This window comes from Indicator indicator, chromosome 7 (genome assembly GCF_027791375.1).
Source record: "Indicator indicator isolate 239-I01 chromosome 7, UM_Iind_1.1, whole genome shotgun sequence".
Lineage (NCBI taxonomy): Eukaryota > Metazoa > Chordata > Aves > Piciformes > Indicatoridae > Indicator > Indicator indicator.
Genome location: NC_072016.1, coordinates 32,908,068 through 32,930,004, shown reverse-complemented (window position 1 = coordinate 32,930,004; position 21,937 = coordinate 32,908,068). Strand labels below are relative to the sequence as shown.

Below are 21,937 nucleotides of genomic sequence, written 5' to 3'. Positions count from 1 at the left end.
TGTTTAAATCTTTAATTTCCATTTCTAGTCAGATCTGGATCCTTTTTTTTTTTTTTTTTGAAAAAATCCCAATCTTAATTTTTCCACCTCCATTGCATCCTCTTTTTTTTTTTTTTTTTGTTTAAAGCCTGCAAAATTGCTGCTTCCAAGCTCCTAATGCCAGATAAATCAAAATGCCTTTTTCTTCATAAAACACAGCAGTAGCAGTGCTTTGGGAGCAATTTCAACCTAAAAATGGGAACTTGCACAGAGTGCATCCCACAAAAGTAGAACAATGGAAAAGCTCAATTCTTACCCACAAAAGATAATGATTTCCCTTTTATACCATTAATAGGGGACATATGTCTCCAGAGTACAAAAATTTTAAGAGAAGACAGATTTTTATCTTTAAGCTCCTTGACAATATCTGCGTGAAGTTCCTGAAGACAGCAGTGGGAATTTTACAGCCACTCTTGCAAACTAATCTCAAAAGTGTTTCCTCTGTTTCATCTGGAAGAGGAAGTGAACCACACTAACAGCAAGCATTAAAAATTGACGTGGTCATTTTGGAGCACATCAAGTAGGCTGCAGACACTGAAAAGGGGGAGTTTTTATTTCACCAGTAAACTCCACTTCATATTATTGATCTCTGCATTTCAAGAAGCTCAGAGTAACTGTAAGTAACTAATTCTGACATTTATTTTTCCTCCCTCTCTATAACCAGGGGAATATTAGTCACACCAGTAATGCACTGAAAGCTCCTGACTGGGAAGAGTAGAAAACGTGAGTTAAACCATGTTTGGTTTTGCTCATTTTTGTTATTCACATGACAAATGGGAGTATGCCTTTGGGGGTTATCATGTCTTCCATTCCAGCCAGCATTTGCATTTTGCCATTCAGTCTTCTCCATAGTCCAAAACCCCTCAGGAATGACAGTGGCCTTGCAGTGACATCAATCAGCTCCTTGGGCATCTCCCATTTGGTCTCATTGATTTGTATAAGTCCAACTGACTGAGCTGCTCAGAAAGACAATCTTCTTCTGTGGCTAATGCTCTTCTAATGCTTCCTCAAATGTTCTGTTAGTCCATTTGGAGATCTGGGAGATGTGAATGCAAGTCTTGTCATCACAGTGTCCAGGCTTAGTCAAAATATGACTGCTGCAGTGAGCTGAATGCATTCCATCAAAAGAGATGAAACATATGGAAATCTATGCAAGATGTATTTTCTGTCTGATAACCTGGGGCTGTTTAGCCTGTAGAAGAACAGACTGAGAAGGGATCTTCTCAATGCTCAGCAAGAGCTCAAGGGTGAAAGGCAAGAGGATGGAGCCAGGCTCTTTCTAGTGGTGCCCAGTGACAGGACAAGGGGCAATGAGCACAAAGAGGAATCCAGAGGGTTCCATCTGGACATGAGGAGAAACTTCTTTGCTGTAAGGATGTTGGAGCCCTGGAGCAGGCTGCCCAGAGTTTGTGGCATCTCCTTCTCTGGAGAGATTCCAAACCCACCTGACATTGTGATCCTGGGCAACCTGCTGCGGGTAATTCTGCTTTAACAGGAGGGGTTAGACTGGATGATGCCCGTTGGTCCTCTCCAACTTCCTACATTCTGTGATAACACTGCCTGGCTGTGACAGGAGGAATCTCCAGTAAACAAACCAGGGCTGATAGAAAATTTACTGATGGCAATGGAGAAACTTACTGACTTCAGAGGAGTTTGTGTGAAGAACCTGAGATGCACAAAAAGGATTTTTTCTGAGTTTCTTTTCTCAGCAATAGTGGATCTATGGCCACATCAGATAAAACAGCTGTGAACTTCTGAGATGTCAGAAGACATATGAGACATTAGCTCATCTCAGGATGGGAAAGGGGGAGAATATCCAGAAAACAGAGGAGTTGTGGCTGAACATCTAAAGTAATATTCCACTACAAACACCAAACAGAAACACTTAAAGGACCCAGTCATCCCAAGTCAGAGAGAAATCTCTTCACAAAGTCCAATGTAAATGACTCAGACACCAATGAAAGATTCTGCTGAGTTAAAAGCTGGCTCTACAACTACTTGTAGAGTAAACCCTTAAGAGAACACTTCATTTTTTTCTGGAGGGCAAGTTTTAAACTCTTGGCCTGGAAACAGGTGCTCAGGCAGAGATTTGGGGGTTACAGTTAGGTCATGTACTCCCTGCTCCAGCTTAAAATGGTCTTGCTTTGAATTTCAGAGCTCAAACTTCTCAAGTTGCTTAAGCCTTTAGGACAGTTTCAGTGAATTAAATATACACCCAGAAGAGAGGGCTTAAGAGAGATATTGCCATGTAGTTAATACTCTTACACCCAGCCACCAGTGGAACCACTTACAATTTTCTGCTCAAAATAGCCTTTCAAGAGTACCTAACTGCCATGCACGAAACAACCTTTGAGCATTTCCACCAGAAAGTACCTTGCAGTAGTCAGCTGAAATATGAGAAACCCCATCACTATCTATTGGGAGCCTTAAATTCAAAAGGCTGCTAAAATGGTAGCATTTATTTTCCTTAGGATAGACCATCTGTTCCTTTTATCACATAGTCATATATAGCTTTTGGTTAAGACTTTCATCTGAAATACCATGACACTTACTTTGTTGCTGTTGTTGTTTTTTTTTTTTTACACTGTAAATAAGATGTGTATTTTTTTATTCATTATCACATATATTAACACCATAGCATATTCCCTTAGGAGTTATTTTTGGTCTAAAAACCAAACCAAATGGTAAAAATGTCCTTTTTTCCTTTAAAAGAAGAGAAAGAACACTGCTCAGAATTAGATAAAGCACTGCTTGCTAATCATGTTACCGTTTCTGAAAGGATCACTGCTTCAGACTGCTGCAGAGAAATATCAGTAGACTTAAATTCTTTATCAAATATCTCTTGATGCTTGCTGTTCCTTTTCTCCTTCTTCTTTTCTTTCTTATCTTTATCTAGGTCATCCTTGTCCAATTTATCTTGAGACCTCGAATGCATCTTTTTTGGCAGGAGGGGCTCCAGCACAAACCTAAAGAAAATTATTGTTGCTTAGATCAATAAAAGACTATTTTCAAAGCACCTAATTTTCATTTACGTGTATCCCAAAGCCTCACCTGAGTTAACGATGCTTTGCTAATCCAGGAAAACTCATTAGAGAGAAGAGGAGGGGGCAGAAGGTGGTAACAATCATAATTGTCTCACAGTAAAATTTACTGCTGAACCACTGAAGAAGCAGGACTGCCTATTTTCCTCCTCTGTAGTAAATTCACTGGTTTACAGCTACACAAACTGCTGAGTTTCACTGGATGTGGTTTACATAAAAATGAGTTTCTGAAGAAGCACTCCCCCTCTATCTGCTCTGGCACCATGGCAGGTGTGCCAGCAGACAACAGCTGGAAACTCCAGTGGGAACCAGCACTATGCAAGAGCAGGTAATTGTACACTGCACTAAAGAAATGTCAACCCCTGCTCCCCTTGCACCTTGGAGGCACTCCATACATCACAGAATCACAGAATGCATCAGGTTGGAAGGGACCCCTGAAGGTTATCTTGTCCAACCCTCCTGCAGTCTTCAATTAGATTAGGTCACTATGGCCCCATCGAGTTTGACCTTGCATGTCTCCATGGATGGGGCCTTCACCACACCCCTGGGCAACCTGTTCCAGTATTTCACACTATCATTGTGAAGAATTTACTCCTTATATCCAACTGAAATCTACCCTGCTGTAGTTTCAAACCACTGCGCCCCTCATCCTACCACCACAAGGCCATTCAAACTGTCCTTCCCCAGCCTTCCTGTAGGTCCCCTTTGGATACTGAAATGTAGCTATAAGGTCTTCTCAGAGCCTTCTCTTCTCCAGGCTGAACAGCCCCAATTCTTTCAGCCTGTCTTCACAGGAGAGGTGCTCCAGCCCTCAGATCATCTTTGTAGCCCTACATCTATCAGTGGCTTTCAGGATTGCTTTAAGGAATAGCCAAGTCACTAATTGCTCATGGAGTTTTGGTTGGTTTTTTTGGTGTGTTTGTTTGTTTTTCTGGAGAAAGAGGATGTATTCAATTTCCAGAGAAGGAATAACAGTTGAGAAACAATTCTGCAGCTGATATTCAACAAGGTGAAGTGCAAGGTCCTGCATCTGAGTTGGGACACCCCTGCTATCAACCCAGGCTGAGGGATGAAGGGATAGAGAATAGCTTCACAGAGAAGGAATGCTGGGTGCTGTTGGATGAAAAACTGGACATGAGCTGGCAACGTGAACTCACAGCCCAGAAGCCAACCATCTCCTGGGTTGATCCCCAGCAATGTGGGCAGCAGGCGGAGGAAGGAGATTCCTCCCCTCTGCAATGCTAGGGCCAGCTCTGGAGTCCTCCTGTAGAGAAATGGCCAGAACATAAAAGGCCATGAGCCGCACAATCCAAGCCAAACTAACTATAAACAGGCTGACATGTCCTTGAGAGGCTGATAAGAGAAAGCTTGGCAGAGCAGTAAACAGGAGATGAAGCCAGGTGTTGGAACTGCAAGGCAGAAAAACCTCGCCGATACCATATTCCAATCAGCGTCCAGTAACGGGTGCCTGAACAATGTATGTCAGCCAATTGCAGGTTAATGTTACCCGTGTGGACAGCACATCATGCTACAAAAGCCTGTTCTTATAATAATAAATGAGCAAGATTCTGAACTCATATTGGGGTCTGTGTCTTGACTCTGGCTGAGCAGGACTTTAACTCATATTGAGTCCGTGTCCTGACTCTGGACAATCTCCTACATCCTCCAGCACAGGAGAGACATGGACTTGTTGGAGTGGGAACAGAGGGGGTTGAAACAATGATAGGAGGACTGGATGCCCCCTGCTGTCAGGACAAGCTGAAAGCTGGAGTTGTTCAGCCTGGAGAAGAGAAGGCCCCAGGGAGACCTTCTGGTGGTCTTTCAGTGCTTAAAGGAGCTGATCAGAAAGCCAGGGACAGACTTTTAAGCAGAGCCTGTTGTGGCAGGACAAGGAGTGATGAGTTTAAGCTAAAAGAGGGAGATTTAGATTAGAGAGAAAGAAGAAGTTTTCACACTGAAGCTAGCAAAACACTGGCCTGGAGCAGAAGAGAGCTCTCCCCACACCTGAATTCCGTATTTTAGCTGCTTCTGCCAAGCTGGAGGGCAGTGACAACCACCTCGAGGCTGATTGCAAGTTTACAAGAGGAATTGCCATTCTTCAGACACTGATTAATTGCTTCCCTTCCAGGCATTACTATTATTAGTGCTATTAATTATTTGTAGGAGATGTATCCATGATAAAATGGGCTGGCACACCATGCTCCTGCTTGAAGTACATCAGGGCTTTCCACAGATGGCAAATCAAACCAGTACACTGGGACTTCCCTACTTCCAACCACTGCCTGGAAGTGCTCAGATTTGTACTTCTAAGTCTTCTCTTAACCAGTGAATAAACCCAAGGTCCTGTTTTAAAGTCAGAGTTTTATTTATACATAGAGCTGGGAGTTGTAAAACACATACTCTGTCAACGCCTGCTTTGATATTTTACTGTTTAAAAGCTCCAGAGCAGGAGAAGATAGAGATGGCACAAAACATAAGTTGGGGGCTCTGGGCAAGACAGTTTGTCAGCTCCTTTTTTTTAATTGTTTTTCTTAGCTTCACTTCCAATCTCAGAATTAACATATGGGGGCGGGGGGAATGCAAAGCAGGAGAGGATAACTGACCATCAATCAATTCAACCATGGCAGGTACATGGGGGAACTTCTTCCAGATTAGTAGTGACAACCATCCACATGATTTTTCCAGAACTTTGAAGTTTTGAGGTCTTTTATTATTCATACGTGATTATATTTCCTCTCCTGCTCCATCGATCAAGCAAATGAGCATTTTTTTCAAGTTTTCTCACTGATGACACTTGTTCATTTTATTTTCCTCATATGTACTTCCAGTACCTGAAAGGGATCTACAAGAAAGCTGGGGAGGGACTTTTTACAAGGGCTTGTAGTGATAAGATAAAGGAAAAAGGATTGAAGCTTGAGAAGGGTAAATTTAGACTGGATATTAGGAAGAAATTCTTTACAGTGAGTGTGGTGAGACACTGGAACAGGTTGCCCAGAGAAGTTGTGGATGCCCCTTCACTGGAGGTGTTCACAGACAGGTTGGACAGGGCCTTGAGTAACTTGGTCTAGTGGAAGGTGTCCCTGCCCATGGCAGGGGGGTTGGAACTAGATGATCTTTAAGGTCCCTTCCAACCTAAACCATTCTATGATTCTATTACAGCTGTATTGCCATGGAGCAGGAATTGAGCTGCACCATGACTATTATCACTATCTACAACTACCTGAAAGGAGACTGGGAGAGGAGGTGGGGCTCCATCTCTTCTCCCAAGTGACAAGACAAGAGGAAACAGCCTCAGTTGTACCAGAGAAGTTTAGGTTGGGCATCAGGAAAAACTTCTTTCCCAAAAAGAGTGTCAAGTCATGGAACAGGCTGCCCAGGACAATGGTGGAGTCACTATCCCTGGAGAGGTTTCAAAGCTGTGTAGATGTGGTGCTGAGGGACATAGTTTAGCAGTGACCTGGAATTGCTGGGTTAACAGCTGGACTTGATGACCTTAAAAGTCAATTTCAACCCAAATGTTTCTGTGATTCTAAGATCTTTGTGAGGTTGGCTTTTTTTTTTTTAAATATACTTAAAATATACTTATATAAATTGAGTAGACTCATGAGATCCTCCAAACCTGCTAATTGACACTTTCTACAATAAAGCTGGGATGGAGATCTAAAAGTTAAGAAAACATCATCCAAAGGAGAAAGAAAAATAGAGATCATGATTTTGATTGGAAAAAGAGAAAGAGCTAGAGGAAGTCCAGAAAAAAAAAATCAGTACTTTTCTTATGAGATAAACTAAAATTTCTCACTAACCTATCAGAGTTAGGTAGCTATCCCTGAGTTCCAGCAAGACAACTTTTGTGGATGAATTAGTCAAAGCACATTATCATCTCTGCTGTCCTACATTTGTATCAACATGACTCACCACGTAAATGTTACAGAGGGTAACGTAATGAGAGCTGAGCTGCACTTTGTTTGCTCCTCTTCCCAGTGGGTAAATAAACTGTTTGTAATCAAGGTAAGTATCATGTTGGTCCTGTATTTAATTTTACTTGAGGCTTTTACTCTCTAGTCAGGTACTAACTCCCTCTGAAGGGACACAGATGTTTCTAGCACATCTCTGTAAGTTGGCAGCCCTTCAGGAGGCTTTACAAAACTGACTCCTTGGTCAAATATTGAGTTTCTGGATTATGGGAATGCCTGGGGGGAGAAAGAGGGAGAAGGGATTTCTGAGGCTGCATGGAAAGCCCAGAAAGAAAACAGATTATTTTGTTCTTTTGAGGGATGCAACTGTGAGACAGGGCTTATCAACAGAATTCCCAGTTCTCATGTGAAATATCTTGATAAGCCTTGAAGTACAATCTTGCCATAAGCAGCTTTTCCTCTGGCAGCAAACATGAGAAGAAATGACTGAGCAGTTAGCTAATCCATCCCTGCTCCCAAACTCCACCTGTTTATTGTGACATTTCACCAGTGACTTTGCAAAAGATCACTTCTGACCTATTAATACTTGCAATACTTTAAAAGGGGATAATTTGTCTCCTGTGCATTTTGGTTTTTTTGTTTGAATGCTTGGGGTTTTGGTTAACTTTGTTGGACAAAGGAACATATCTTGAAATGGATGTCTACGCAGACTGAGGCTTTTTTAGCCAATATTAGGCAGTCACTGAAAAACTCCATTCCCACCCCACAACAGTTACTCACAGCATTGGGTCACATTAGTGTCTGTGGGGTATTACAATAAACCAAACCTAGAAGGAAATACACTGAGAAAAGGTCTCCTTATGAGATCAAAAGAAATACTCATGCTGCCACACAGGAGGATCAGAAGGAGTACCACCCTGACAGCACGCTTCTCCTTTTATCAATGATTGGGACAAGGGAATTGAGTGCACTCTCAATAGGTGTGCAAACAAAACTAAACTGGGCAGGAGTGTTGATCTGCTGGAGGGTAGGAAGGCTCTAGAGAGGGACCCAGACAGGTTGGATTGATGGGCTGAGGCAAGTGGGATGAAGTTCAAGAAGGCCAAGTGCCAGGTCCTGCACTTTAGTCACAATAATCCCATGAATGCTGCAGGCTTGGGGAAGAGCAGCTGGAAACTGCCTGGTGGAAAAGGACCTGGGAGTGGGAGTGCTGGTCAAGAGCAGGCTGAACATGAGCCACCGTGTGCCCAGGTGGCTAAGAAGGCCAACAGAATCCTGGCTTGGGATCAGCAACAGTGTGGTCAGCAGGCCAGGTCAGTGGCACTAGTGAGACTGCATCTCAAATACTGTGTTCAGTTTTGGGCCTCTCACTACAGGAAGGACATTGAGGGGCTGGAGCATATCCAGAAAAGGGCAACAAAGCTGGTGAAGGGTTTAGAGAACAGGTCTGGTGAGAAGTGTCTGAAGGAACTGGGATTATTCAGTCCGGAGAAAAGGAGGCTGAGGAGAGACCTTCTTGCTCTTTACAACAACATGAAAAGAGGTTGCCATAAGGTGAGCTCAGTCTCTTTCCCCAACTAACAAATAATAGTACAAGAGGAAATGGCCTCAAGTTGTGCCAGGGAAGTTTAGGTTGGATATTAGGAAAAATTTCTTCCCCAAAATGGTTGTCAAGCCCTGGAACAGGCTTCCCAGGACTGTGGAGGAGTCTCCACCCCTCCACAGCTTTTCAGTGTAGATGTGGTGCTGAGGTGTAGCGGTGACCTGGCAGTGCCGGCTTAATGGTTTCACTTCATGACCTTACAGGTCTCTTCCAACTAAACCAATTCTATGACTAAGCCAATTCTATGACTGGTATCTGGAGTGAGGTGGTGACACTCCTCAAAGCCCACACCACGCCTTACAGAATGACCGTGTGGTACGCACCCGTCGGAGCCCGGTCGAGAGGGTGTGCTGTCAGAGGAGATAGAAGACACCGACGCGACGGAGAGGGGTCTGGACGATGACGGCATCGTGAAGGATCTCACCATCGACCGCGGCCGACTGCCTCGCCTGTCATCCAGGCTGGAAATCTGCCATGCAAAATACAACATCTGAGCTCTTAAATCACAACAGAGCTGACATCTGTTGAGGTCGGACTGGACGGCACTTTGAGCAACCTGATCTACTGGAAGGGTCTACTCAAGAGAGTCCAATGGAGAGCTACCAGGGTGATGAAGGGACTGGAGCACGTGCCCTAAGGAGGAGAGGCTGAGAGACCTGGGGCTGGTTAGTCTGGAGAGGAGAAGATTGAGAGGGGATTTAATAAATGTTTATAAATATCTGAGGGCTGGGTGTCAAGAGGGAGGGGACAGGCTCTGCTCACTTGCACCCTGTGATAGTTCAAAGGGCAATGGATATAAACTACAGTACAGAAGGTTCCACCTCAGCATGAGGAGGAACTTCTTTACTGTGAGGGTCACAGAGCACTGGAACAGGCTCCCCCAAGAGGGCTTGTGAGGTCTCCTCCTCTGGAGACTTTCAAGTCTCATCTGGATGCATTCCTATGCAACCTGTGCTAGATTCTATAGTCCTGGCAGGGGGGTTGTACTTGATGATCTTCAGAGGTCTCTTCCAAGCCCTAACATCCTGTGATCCTGTGTCCCTCTTCATGACACGGGAGTTAGAAGAAGATGATCTTTAAGGTTCCTTCCAATTCAAATCATTCTGTGATTCTGTGATCTGGTTATCAAATGTAATGTGAAAAAGGTTCAGTGGGGTTTTATCCATTAAAAGTTTTGTATTTAATTATACATTGTGTTTGACAACAGAGAAATAAATTCTAGGAGAAATCTACTTAATAACTAGAAGAAATATTTAGGTCATGTCAGTCACATATATAATTTGAAACTTACTTGAATAATTCCCTCCTCACACACTGTGTTGCTTTTTTTTTTACATTTGGGAGCTTTCTATGAATATTTTTTAAAGATCCATCTCTGGATGACTGCTCTATGAGTATATTTACATAAGATGAAGTTTTGATTAAAAAACCAAAACAAAGCAAAAAAAAGAGAGAAAGAGAGAAAAAGAGAAAGAGAAAAAAGGAAAAGAGAGAAAAAGAAAAAAGAGAGAAAAAGGGAGAAAAAAGAGAGAAAAGAGAAAAAGAGAAAAACGGGGAAAAGAGAGGAGGAAGAAGAAACAGATAAAAAAAGAAAGAAAAAAGAAGAGAAAAAGAAAGAAGCAAAAAGAAGGACAAAAAGAAAAATTCCACTTTATCTCAACAGAGCTACTATACAGAGTGATATCTAGGTTAAGAAAAAAATATATGAAAAATGTTTTTTATAGTTTCTTACAATTTCAGCCTGATGAATATTTCTACAAGCTTTGTTAGTCATTAATAACTGATATATGCATAAAATAATTGAACTCTTTCAGTCAACAAATAAGAATCTTACGCTGTTTAATTACAGGTATATTTTCCACTCTGTCAACTACTGGTAAATTGGCCTTGTACATGGAAGGCAGAAGTGATAAAACTCCATCAATCCTGACAACTCTTACTGGTAGGGAGATGGAAATTAGAAAGATAGCACCACCTGAGTATGACTTTCCAGTCAGCTCCCTGATGATGTCAGTGTATATTATTGAAGTGACTGACATGCAAGTATCATTAATGTCAATTATTCCTGTTCTCCTTGGGAGTAAATTACTATTTGAACTTCTCCCTTCCTAAATATATTAGCAAGATGGGATTCGAAGGACTACAAATGAAACACCACTCCGAAGGACACCCTAAAGGTGTAAGATCTGTGTCCCCATTGCTGTCATTGCTGTAGAGAAAAAGCGAATATAAATCTCTGAAGGAAAGTCTGTCATGAAATACAACAGGATACTGCACTGGCAATTACTATTCTGCTGAGGTGTTGAGCACCCCCTTGCTGGAGGTATCCACGACCAGGTTGGATGAGGCCTTAAGCCACCTGGTCTAGCAGAAGGTGTCTCTGCCAATGCCAGGGGGACCTGGAACAAGATGATCTTTAAAGTCAACCCTGTTTACATTGATGTGATTGACATAACACCCATAATCTCAGTGGAATACACCCACTAGTGACCATAATCAGATCTGGATGAAGAAATGTGCTGGTTTAAGGCAGTTCAGGCATATCATGGTTGCTAAAAGAAGGAGATTCAGACCGGATACAATGAAGTAATTTTTTTACACTGAGGGTTGTGAAACACTGTCATAAGATTTTCCAGAGAGGTGGTAGATACTCCATCCCCAGAAACATACAAGGCCAAGTTGTTTGGGGCTCTGAGCAACCTGATCTACTTGCAGATATCCCTGCCGACTACATGGGGGTTGGACTAGATGACCTTAAGAGGTCCCTTCCAACCAAAACCATTCTATGATTCTGTGACTGTAAGTCACCAAATTCTTGGCTGTGCAAGAAGCACAACTGAAAAAGTTTGTTAGAATGACAAAAGGAGCAACTCCAGCAGTAGTAAATCTCATCAAGTAGCAGCCACCTATTTATTGCCTACATTTAGGGTAGTGCCAGGGTATGTGAGATTACACACTACCATAAAGCAGCACTGCTCTCACATCTCAAAAGGAATTAAATCCACAGACAGGTGTCATTCAGCTCTAGAAGAATCATTCTAGTGGCAATTTTAAACTCAATTCCTTAAAAATGGAATTATTTTGATTTTCAAAGAAGAGACTCAGGCTACTGAGAAACTGTTTCCATGCTAGAATGGAAGCACCAAGTTTTTCTGAACTTCTCTCACAGTATCTGCTCTGTATTTAATAATTAGATGACCACTGAGAACAGCCAGGTGATGCTCCATTACCACTGCTTGTTTAAATCAGTGGGAATTATAATAGAGAAACACAGTAATTGAAAGAAATCCCCCACATTTATGAAATATAAAGTTAGCAGGTAACTTACAACAGCACGGGCCCCATACTGCTTTTCCACTTTGTCCTTCAGCTGCCTGAAGCAAGCTTCCATCCGCTCATGGAACGGCCGCAGGGCCTCTGTCACCTTCTCCCCATGGATCCGGATGCCTTCTGCCAGGAACGGGATCTGGAATGCAGAGTTAAGCGGCTTCAGCTTGCCCTGTCCTTCCTCAGTGAAGGGTTAGGGCACTGGAAAAGGTTACTCAGACATTGGAACAGGCTGTCCAGTGAGGCAGTGGAGCTGCCACCCCAGGAGGTGCTCAAGAAACATGTGGATACGGCACTTCAGGATGTGGTTTAATGACCATGCTGGTCTTAGGTTGATGGTTGGACTTAGTTTTAGAGATCTTTTCCAATCAAAACAATTCTATGGTTTTGTGATTCTAAGACTCCCACATATGATGCAAGAGGAGTGAAGGATTTTATAGAGTAATATTAATGATAACAACTATTATTATTAAATAATCATAATTATTATCATCATGATCACAATCATCATCGTTCATTGTACTTGAAGCATAACATAGTAAATGTGGATCTAAAAATGTGTTACACAGGATTTTTTCTTTGTTAACCAAAGTCCTTTACAACTAATACTCCCAGAGTTCTGCCCAGTAATCACACGTGGGAGGCAGAGACGAATTTATCAGCACAAATATTCTTGTGAATACTACGATGTGACATGATGCTTGATGATCATAGGATGTTATCATAGACTCACAAAGGTTGGAAAAGACCTTTAAGATCATCGAGTCCACCCATAAGCCAGTTACCATGACCACTAAACTATATCCTGAAGCACCACATCCACACTCTTCTTAAACATCTCCAGGGTATGATATATGATGTGATGTGACATGATACGACATTTCTGCCTACCACTGTGCTTTCTTGGGACTCCACCTAGAGCACTCTGTCCAGCTTTGGAGCCCCCAAGACAAGAAGGACATGGAACTGCTAGAGTGGGTCCAGAGGAGGGCACAAAGATGATCCAAGAGCTGTAGCACCTCTTCTATGAAGATAGGCTGAGAGAGCTGGGGTTGTTCAGACTGGAGAAGGGAAGACTGCAAGGGAGATCTTGAAGCAGCCTATCTTAGTATTTGAAAGGGTCCACAGGAGAGATGGGGAGGGACTTTTTATTAGGGCTGGTAGTTACAGGACAAAGGGTAATGGCTTCAAACTGGAAGAAGCTTTATTTAGATTAGATATTAGGAGGAAATCCTTCCCTATGATGAGGGTGGTGTGGCACTGGAACAGCTTGTCCAGAGAAGGTGTGGAGGATCCAACCCTGGAAATGTTCAAAGCCAGGGTGGAGGGGTCCTTGAGCAACCTGGCCTAGTATGAGGTGTCCCTACCCATGGCAAGGGGTTTGAAACTAAATGGTATTTAAGGTCTCTTCCGACCGAAACCATTCCACGATTCAGTATTATATTCACAGGCTCCATACACATTTTACTTTAAAATGGCAAACCAATGAATGATGACTCTCACACTGGGTTATTAATCCCAGCCCTCTCTCAGTTTCACGAGAACAAAACCTTGAAGGTGAAAATATCTGTATGTTTTCATTAATACATGCTGCTTCTAAAACTGCAAATGAGCTACATCCTTGGACATGTATTTACTGCAGAGCAATATTTATTAATAAAATATATGGGTTTATATATACGACACTTTTCTCCTTAGAAAAGTGATTTTACTTTCTTTGGGAACAAAACAGAAGCGAGAGAGGAAAAAAAATTAAATTGATTCTCTTTTCTAACTGAAAATAATCATTTATCTTCAAGGCTTCTGTCACAAAATATCCATGCCAACACAGGATTATATAATTAGTTCATAGTGTGGAGGTGTAGCTGACCTTTTAAAATGTTTTAAGAGAGACATTTTCATTCCCACAGCTATCCAGACATACCATTAGAGCTTTCTACCTCCAGCTAAGGAAAAATATTTCCTCTTCCAGGTCCGTTTCAGCCCACACAGTGCTCTGATTCTACCTTAGATATTCTCTGCAGCAATCAAGCTAAGAGGCTTCTTCTTAATAATTCATAATTAAATCATAACACTGATTAAACCCAGATTTTTCTAGTAAGACTGAGAAGCAATCAGAAGGAGTAGCTTATAGGTAAGGAGAATAATAAATACACAGATGAATTACAGATGAATAAACTCAAGAAATCTTATCAAGATGATTCTCTGTGATTTGGCACTATTGAAATGGACACAGTTTCTTCTCCTAAAAGACTACGAAGAGAAGAGTAATGACAGAAGTTTTTTACTGGAGCCACTTCTACCTAAGAGCCATATGGATTCATACTCTACAGAAATTAAACATTAAAATTAGAAAATTTCCCTGCTCTGAGGAATCATAGAACAGTCTGGGTTGGAAGCAACCTTAAAGATCGTTCAGTTTCAACCCCCTGCCATGGGCAGGGACACGTTCCACTAGCCAAATGAATTGGAGGTATTTTGGATGTGGCAAAATTATGCCTCTGTGTCCACATCCAATCTTAATTATTAAGATCTCTAAAGGTTTAGAATTCAGTGTCATGCATCAGTAGGTCTGGTACTGTCGATGTCTGGAAAGGAGATGTAGGGTAAATTTTGAACATAATAGGAGAAGGTGAAGTAGAAATGGTAAAACAGTCCAAAGGTACTTTCTCTTTGTGCTTGAGAAAGTTTTAAAGGATTAAGTGTTCTTGGACAGGGAGACCAAATATCCTGACTCCAAAATCTCACAGAAGCTCTGTGAGAAGAAGAACTTCCCACAGAAAGTTTATAAAATCCAGCTTCTGTTAGGAGTAACAAGGCTTTTGCTATTCTGTGGTTTGTGGTCTTCTTTCATTCTGTTATAGTTGGTGCCTGCTAATCTATCTCTTGACTCAACTGTACCAGGAGCCAGGAGGCTACCAACCTTGAGAGGCTCATGCCCTCCCAAACCAAACTCAAAACTCACTCCAGCAGACCTGCCCATCAGCCCTCAAAGTATTTTGCCTCTTTAAGTGTCAGAAGCTGTCCATGGCTGGTTGGATACAGCTGGCGTACAACAACGAAAACCTCCTTAGCACCTTCAACTTGGGGCACAGAAGGAAATATCTACTTGTTTTTCTTCTTTTTTTTTTCCTCCCTTCCCCTGAGTGGGACATTTCCTATCCCTCCCCAAAAATACCATTTACTTCACGTTGCTTGATTTTCTGAATCTGAGATGGCTGATCCCTAGGACAGGGTCATTAGTACGTTTTCTGCTGGTAAAAATTATCTCTGAGCTGAGGCTTCAGACCCCACCTGTGCTTCATCTTGGTAATTGAAGGGGTTTTTAAAGAATTAATTAAAAAAGTCAACAGATTATTTTAAATAAATGGGCCAAGTGGTCACTTATCCCTGCAAAATGGGAGGACCACAGAGTGGCCTGATAATTATGAGAATTTGGAAATTCATTTATCCATTATTTCAGGTACATCCACTACCTGAAGGGACCTGTGAGAAAGCTGAGGAGGGACTTTTTACAAGAGCTTGTAGTGACAGGACGAGGGGAATGGCTTTGAGATGGGAGAGGGTATATTTGGACTGGATATTGGAAAGAAATTCTTTACAATGAGTGTTGATGAGACACTGGAACAGGTTGCCCAAGGAATCAGCCTCCCTGGAGTTTTTTCAAGGCCAGGTTGTATAGGACCTTGAGCAACCAGGTCTAGTGGAAGGTGTTCCTGCCCATGGGAGGGGGGTTGAAACTAGATGACCTTTAAGGTCTCTTCCAAGCCAATATATTCTATAACTCTATGAAACCCAAAGCAACACTTATTTCACAACCCTAATCTTTCCTGGGTTTATAATTTTATAAAGTTCCACTGCCACTTAACATTATTCCGAGATTTTTTTTTTTCTTTCCAAGATCTTGCTCTGCTTGGCTGAAAAGCATGAAAAAGCTACAAAGATTTGAATTACTACAATTAATCTTAAATCTTCATATATTTCATAATAATTGCATCATAAACTATGATCACAGAAAGTTATTTTTGCTCTGCTATAATTCTTCCAGCTCTGCAGGAGGAGCACAGGATTTTTCAGTGACATGCCAGATTTGGTATGCTGTAAATACCTTAGCTCAATTCAGAGTGACTAATGACATCGATCACTCGTTTCATTACCATAATTTCAATCAATCATTTAATTATCTTCATGTTAAAATAAAAGATCAGCTTAAAATGATGTACTTGGATGGAGGTATTTTTGTCTGAGTTGCAAAAGCACTACGATGGACAAAAATGGACATTGTTGCACTAAAGATATTGATCTGAAAACACTGATCAGAAAACAGGGAGGGAAAAAATGGTATTTAAAATTTATGGGAATTATAAAAGGATAACAGAAGAAGGCAAATGGTATTGTGGGGTGCACTAAGAAGAGTGTGATCAGCAGATTGAGGAAGGTTCTCCTGCTCCTATACTCTGCCCTAGTTAGGCCACATCTAGAGTACTGTGTCTACTTCTGGGCTCCCCAGTTCAAGAGAGACAGGGAACTACTAGAGAGAATTCAGTGAAAGCTACAAAGATGGTGAGGGTACTGGAGCATCTCTGTGAGGAGGAAAAGCTGAAAGACCTGGGGCTATTTAGCCTGGAGAAGAGCAGCCTGAGAGGGGATCATCTCAATGCTCAGCAAGAGCTAAAGGGTGGGGAACAACAGGATGGGGCCAGCCTCTTTTCAGGGGGGCCCAAAAACAGGACAGGGGACAATAGGCACAAACTGGAATCCTAGAGGTTCCATTTGAACAGAAGGAGAAAATTCTTTGCTGTGAGGGTGACAGAGCCCTGCAGCAGGCAGAGAGGTTGTGGAGTCTGGGTATTGTGATCCTGGGCAACCTGCTGTGGGTGACCCTGCTTTAGCAGGGGTGTTGGACTGGATGATCTCTTGAGGTCCTTTCCCACCCCCACCATTCTGTGATAGCATTCTGAAAAGCATGAATTCCATAGCACAGTGGAGGAAAAGGTAAAACAAGGGGACAGAAAAAAAAAAAACTGAATTTAACCAGTCAGCTGATAATATGATTGTCAGGCTACTATTTCATATATCCAGATTGATTTATACAGCATATAGAAAAATCTCTGTGTGATTACAAAACTCCAAGCCTCGCATTATTGAAAAATGAAAACTCATTTTTGCTTTCAATCACTGTCAAGCCTGTGATAAATTCAGACCACTGCCTCACTTCACAAAGTTTCCATAACAAGTCCCTCTCCTGCAAACAGCCCGTATTTGTCAGTCTGCTCCCTGCACCTCTGTTCTGAAAACTGAAACCACAAGAGGAGGTTTAAATGGGTCCAGAGAAGAGCAACAAAGCTGGTGGAAGGGTCTGGAGAATAGGTCTTTTGAGGAGCAGCTGAAGGAATTGGGGTTGCTTAGTCTGGAGAAAAGGAGGGTCAGGGGAGACCTTGTAACTCCCTACAATTCCCTGAAAGGAGGTTGCAGAAGGTGGGTGTTGGTCTTTTCTCCCAAGGAAAAAGTGATAGAACATGAGGAAATGACCTCAGGTTGCACCAGAGGAAGTTTAGGTTGGATATTAGAAGAAACTTCATCTCTGAAAGCGTTCTGAAACACTAGAACAGGATCCCCAGGGAGGTGGTTGAATCCCCCATACCCCATCCCTGGAGTTGTTGAAAAGAAGCAGAGATGCGGTGCTGAGGGACATAGTTTAGCATCAGCCTTTGTAGAGTTAGAGAATGGTTGGACTCGATGATCCTAAAGAGCTTTCCCAACCAAAATGATTCGAAGATTCTGTGATCGTCTTAGGATACACTAAATGCACATGAAATGTCCCTTAGACTTTGACTGTGAAATGGGCAGGGTTTCAGTGAAATAGGCAAGGTTTTAGTGAAATGGGCAGGGTTTTAGTGAGAAGAATTTTCAGACATAAAATACATTAGTTATAAAGATAATAAATTAGTAACAAATAGATATAAAACATGAAAACTTGACACAGTGTTACGGGGTGCTCCAAACCCCCTTCCCCCACCTCCATCAGCAGAGGTTTGAATGGGGGAAGACAAAGCTATAGAAACAGATACAAAACGTAATCCCTTTTCACTAAATTTCTGGTTCCTATTGCTTTAGAAGTAGAATTTTGATAGAAAATTCTGGATTTAAATCCACCAAACAATTAAAACACAATATGATTAGCTGCCAAACTTACTGTCAGACAGCTATATTATTTTAATACACAAATGTCACCACAGCAAGGAAAAGCATGTTTGTCATTCATTTGAAGTATCACTATCAGAAGGGAAGACAGAGAGCTGACATCGAGTTAGTCTCCTGGGATCAAATTATTTTTCTCCATAAAACTTAAAGCTCCTAAAACTTAATCTTCTGTAAAAGCTCACAAGAAAATAAATAAATAAAGCCATAATTTTTTTTTTGTCAGACCAAAATTTTTATTCAGTGACAGTTTTATGTTCTTCAGAGGATTTATTTTTTTTTTTTTAAACTCTGCACCTTTACTCCTACTACCTCTAAGATTGAAACCTATAGAAATGTAAATGATTCCCTTTATTATAAAGACTAAATTGAATATAAAAAGACAATGGTACACTTTTTCTGTGGGAAAAACATTTCCAACCATATTGGTATTTTTTTTTTAGTTAGCATAAAATTATCTTGAGACCACTACAAAATTTCAGTATATCATTATGGAATACAGATGGATTTTTTCTTGTTTGTCCTGAAAAAAACATCCTTTGGCCCACGTAAACACAGCTCCTTGTGCAAGAGGGTTCTTGCTTTGTCTCAGGCACAGGGCTGGAAACCTGGGTTCTATTCCTGGTTAATGAAATGTCACCTGTGTGATCTTACATGTAAATGATTTCTGCTCTAACATAAAAACACCAGCTAATTTCACATACTTTATGAATCATTAATGGGTTTGTTCCATGTTAAGTTATGAAGCAAATCAAGTCAAGGTTCCACAACCTCTGGGTGAATTTACTAAATATCCTGCATGCGAGTTAATTCTCACAACACTCACCTTTAGAAGTCTCTGTTAAAAGGTAGATAGGAAGTTTAATAAATGGAAGATGTTTGAAGAAAGAAGTGAATATGTGAAGAAATTCTGTTCCAGTGCAGGCAAGCAGGAGTGGGTCAGGGTCAGGCATTTCACCTTGTGGTTTGAGAAGTTCTGAGTTACAAGGGCTTGTAGACATAGCATGAGAAGGAATGAACTGAAGTTTGAGAAGGGTAGACTTAGACTGGGTATTAGGAAGAAATTCTTTAGAGTGAGGGTGGTGAGTCACTAGAACAGGCTGCCCAGGGATGCAGTGGATGCCCCCTTCCTGGAGGTGTTCAAGATCAGGCTGGATGAGGCCTTGAGCAATCTGGTCTAGTGGAAGGTGTCCCTGCCCATGCTCGGGGATTGGAAATAGATGATCGTTAAAGTCCATTCCGATCTAAACCACTCTATGATTCCATGAAAGCAGCCTTAGACAATTAAAATGCAAAACTAAATTGCCAGTAATACCAACCAACATGATTACAAAATATTTCCTGATTTGATACAGATGAGATATTGTCACTGTATTATTAAAAAAAAAAGAGAGGTTGATGATGTTTGTTCCTTGTGGGTTCCTTGTTCCTTATGAAATGACAAATGATGCTAGATTTGAAAAGATGAACTTTAGCTCACGTTTCAAGACAGTTTTAAATGGCAAAGAAGCCTCCTACACAGGGTGAACAGTTGAACGTCTGAATTTTCTCAAAAGTGACACCAAGCTGTCTTTGTAGAGCAATTGGCTCCCAACAACACGACTTAATTTTTTTTTACCTGCCAAGCGATCAGATCCTTCAGTTTTTCTATCTTGTCATGATCTTCTGGATGCTCGTGGATATATTTTTCAGTAAAAAAAGCCTAGTCAAGAGAGAAATGAGGAGCTATTTCAGAAAATGAACCAACAGCTACCATTGTGGAAGAGTTACTTAGAGCAAAGATAAATGAATCACCCAAAAGTTCTGCAAATCACAAGTAATAGCTACAAATACAAAGTGAAATCTAGGAAAGAGATGTTGAATTTAATAATGTTTTAAGACTTAGACATTAATCTTTCATGAGCAGTAAAATGGGCAGATGAGCACTGGAGCAGAGGAGGCTGAGGGGAGACCCCGTTGCTCCCTATGTATCCCTGAAAGGAGTTTGTAGTGAGGTCAGGGTCGGTCTCTTATCTCTAGTATCAGGTGACAGAATGACAGGAAATGGCTTGAAATTGTTGCCAGGGGAGGTTTAGGTTGGGTATTAGGAAAAATTTCTTTCCTGCAAGATTGGTCAGGCATTGGAACAGGCTGCCCAGGGAGGTGGTGGAGTCCCCACCCCTGAAGGTGTTCAAGAAACATGTGGACATAGCACTGCAGGATGTGATTTAATGGCCATGGGGGTGTTAAGTTATTGGTTGCACTCAATGATCTTGGAGGTCTTTTCCAACCAAAACAATTCTATGATTCTATAGTGATCAGGACCAAATTTCATGGGCAACTCTGCAGAGAACTTGGCAGAGCTATGAAATGTCTTTCCAGCAGTCCCCAGGACACATAATGAAGTGGGTGAGAGTTACAAAAGGGACAAGAATAGATGGACACAGCAGCGTGCCTGTCAGCATGTCCCTTCTCCACTTATGTCACAAAACACATTGCTTGTGTATGCTAGCTTGATATTCACAACACAAATAACAGACATAGTGTTTATAGCTTCAGAATGGTAATAGTTCATCCCATATCACTTTAAAAGTTAATGTAAACATGCAGTTAAGACCATTTAGACACATCTGCAACTGTCTGGTATCTCAGAAGTCTCCACTATTTGATTAATCCTTTAGAAAAATCATGTATTTGAGAGCACAGGGACACCCCTGAACGCTGAGTTCAGTTTTGGGCCCCTGACTACAAGAAGGACATTGAGGTGATGGTCTACAGAAGGGCAATGAAGCTGTTGAAGGGTCTATAGCACAAGTCTTGTGAGGAGTAGATAAGGGAGCTAGGGTTCTTTAGTCTGGACAAGAGGAAGCTGAGGGGAGACCTTCTGGCTCTCTACAACTGCCTTCAAGGAGTTTGGAGCCAGGTGTGGGTCGGTCTTTTCTCCCAAGGAACAAGCAATAGGGCAACAGGAAATGGCCTCAAGTTACACCAGGGGAGGTTTAGGTTGGACAGTAGAAGCAATTTCTTCCCCGAAGGGTTGTCAAGCCTAGTGCAGTGGTAAGTCCCCATCCCTGGAGGGTTTTAAAAGCTCTGTAGATGTGGTGCTGAGTGACCACCCTGGCAGTGCTTCAGCTCCACTGTCCAAGCACCTAAAAGTACACATTGGGAATGCCAGCAGAGCACAAACACATATGATGGGGAGACTCACACTATGCTCATACATAAAATCACACACACCCAGCAGCATTCCAGCAGTGTCCAGGCTCCAAGACACAGATGAAGCATTGGAGAACAGTTACCTTTCACCTTACCTTCTCATAGTTTGTGAAGCCTCCCATGACTGCGGGATCCACGATGCCGTTGAGGAGCATGGAGAGAGGGTTAATAGGTAGATTTGGATCATTTAAATGCTGTTGGACCATATTATTGATCTTATCATTTGTGAGCTGCATGGTCTCTATGGCATTTTCCAGGGGACTGATTTCCACCTGAAAAAAAAAAAAAAAACCACAACAAAAAGAGGTTTTCATCAAGGAGCAAAGTTATTAACTTTCCACAGAACTGAATGTCCATCAACTGCCACGATTAGAAACATCTCAGGAATTTCAGAATAAAGCTATTTTAACCAATAATCAACAGAAAGGGAGGGTTCAGGCATTGAGATATTTGGTATCTGAGGTAACTGATAGGATAAGTCACTATCAGTGGAGAAAGGTAACTGCTGCATTTCTCTGCTGTAGGATGGATTAGATCTCAGCACAACAGCACACAGCATTCAGAAGGGCTCTGACAGGAATCACGTGAGGTTTGGGGAGGATTATGGAGAACACCAG

General features: G+C 41.8%; 1 protein-coding gene across 1 annotated transcript in view; it reads right to left on the bottom strand.

The window, feature by feature from the left end:
* DOCK1 (dedicator of cytokinesis 1) overlaps positions 1–21,937 on the bottom strand; it is a 340,787-nt gene that overhangs the window by 24,754 nt on the left and 294,096 nt on the right. The window contains exons 45-49 of the mRNA XM_054382721.1: positions 21,416–21,592; positions 19,744–19,827; positions 11,926–12,063; positions 8,921–9,066; positions 2,807–3,005 (exon numbers count right to left, since the gene is read on the bottom strand). Of these exons, the coding sequence (XP_054238696.1) occupies positions 2,807–3,005; positions 8,921–9,066; positions 11,926–12,063; positions 19,744–19,827; positions 21,416–21,592 (744 nt within the window). The remainder of the gene's footprint in view (positions 1–2,806; positions 3,006–8,920; positions 9,067–11,925; positions 12,064–19,743; positions 19,828–21,415; positions 21,593–21,937) is intronic.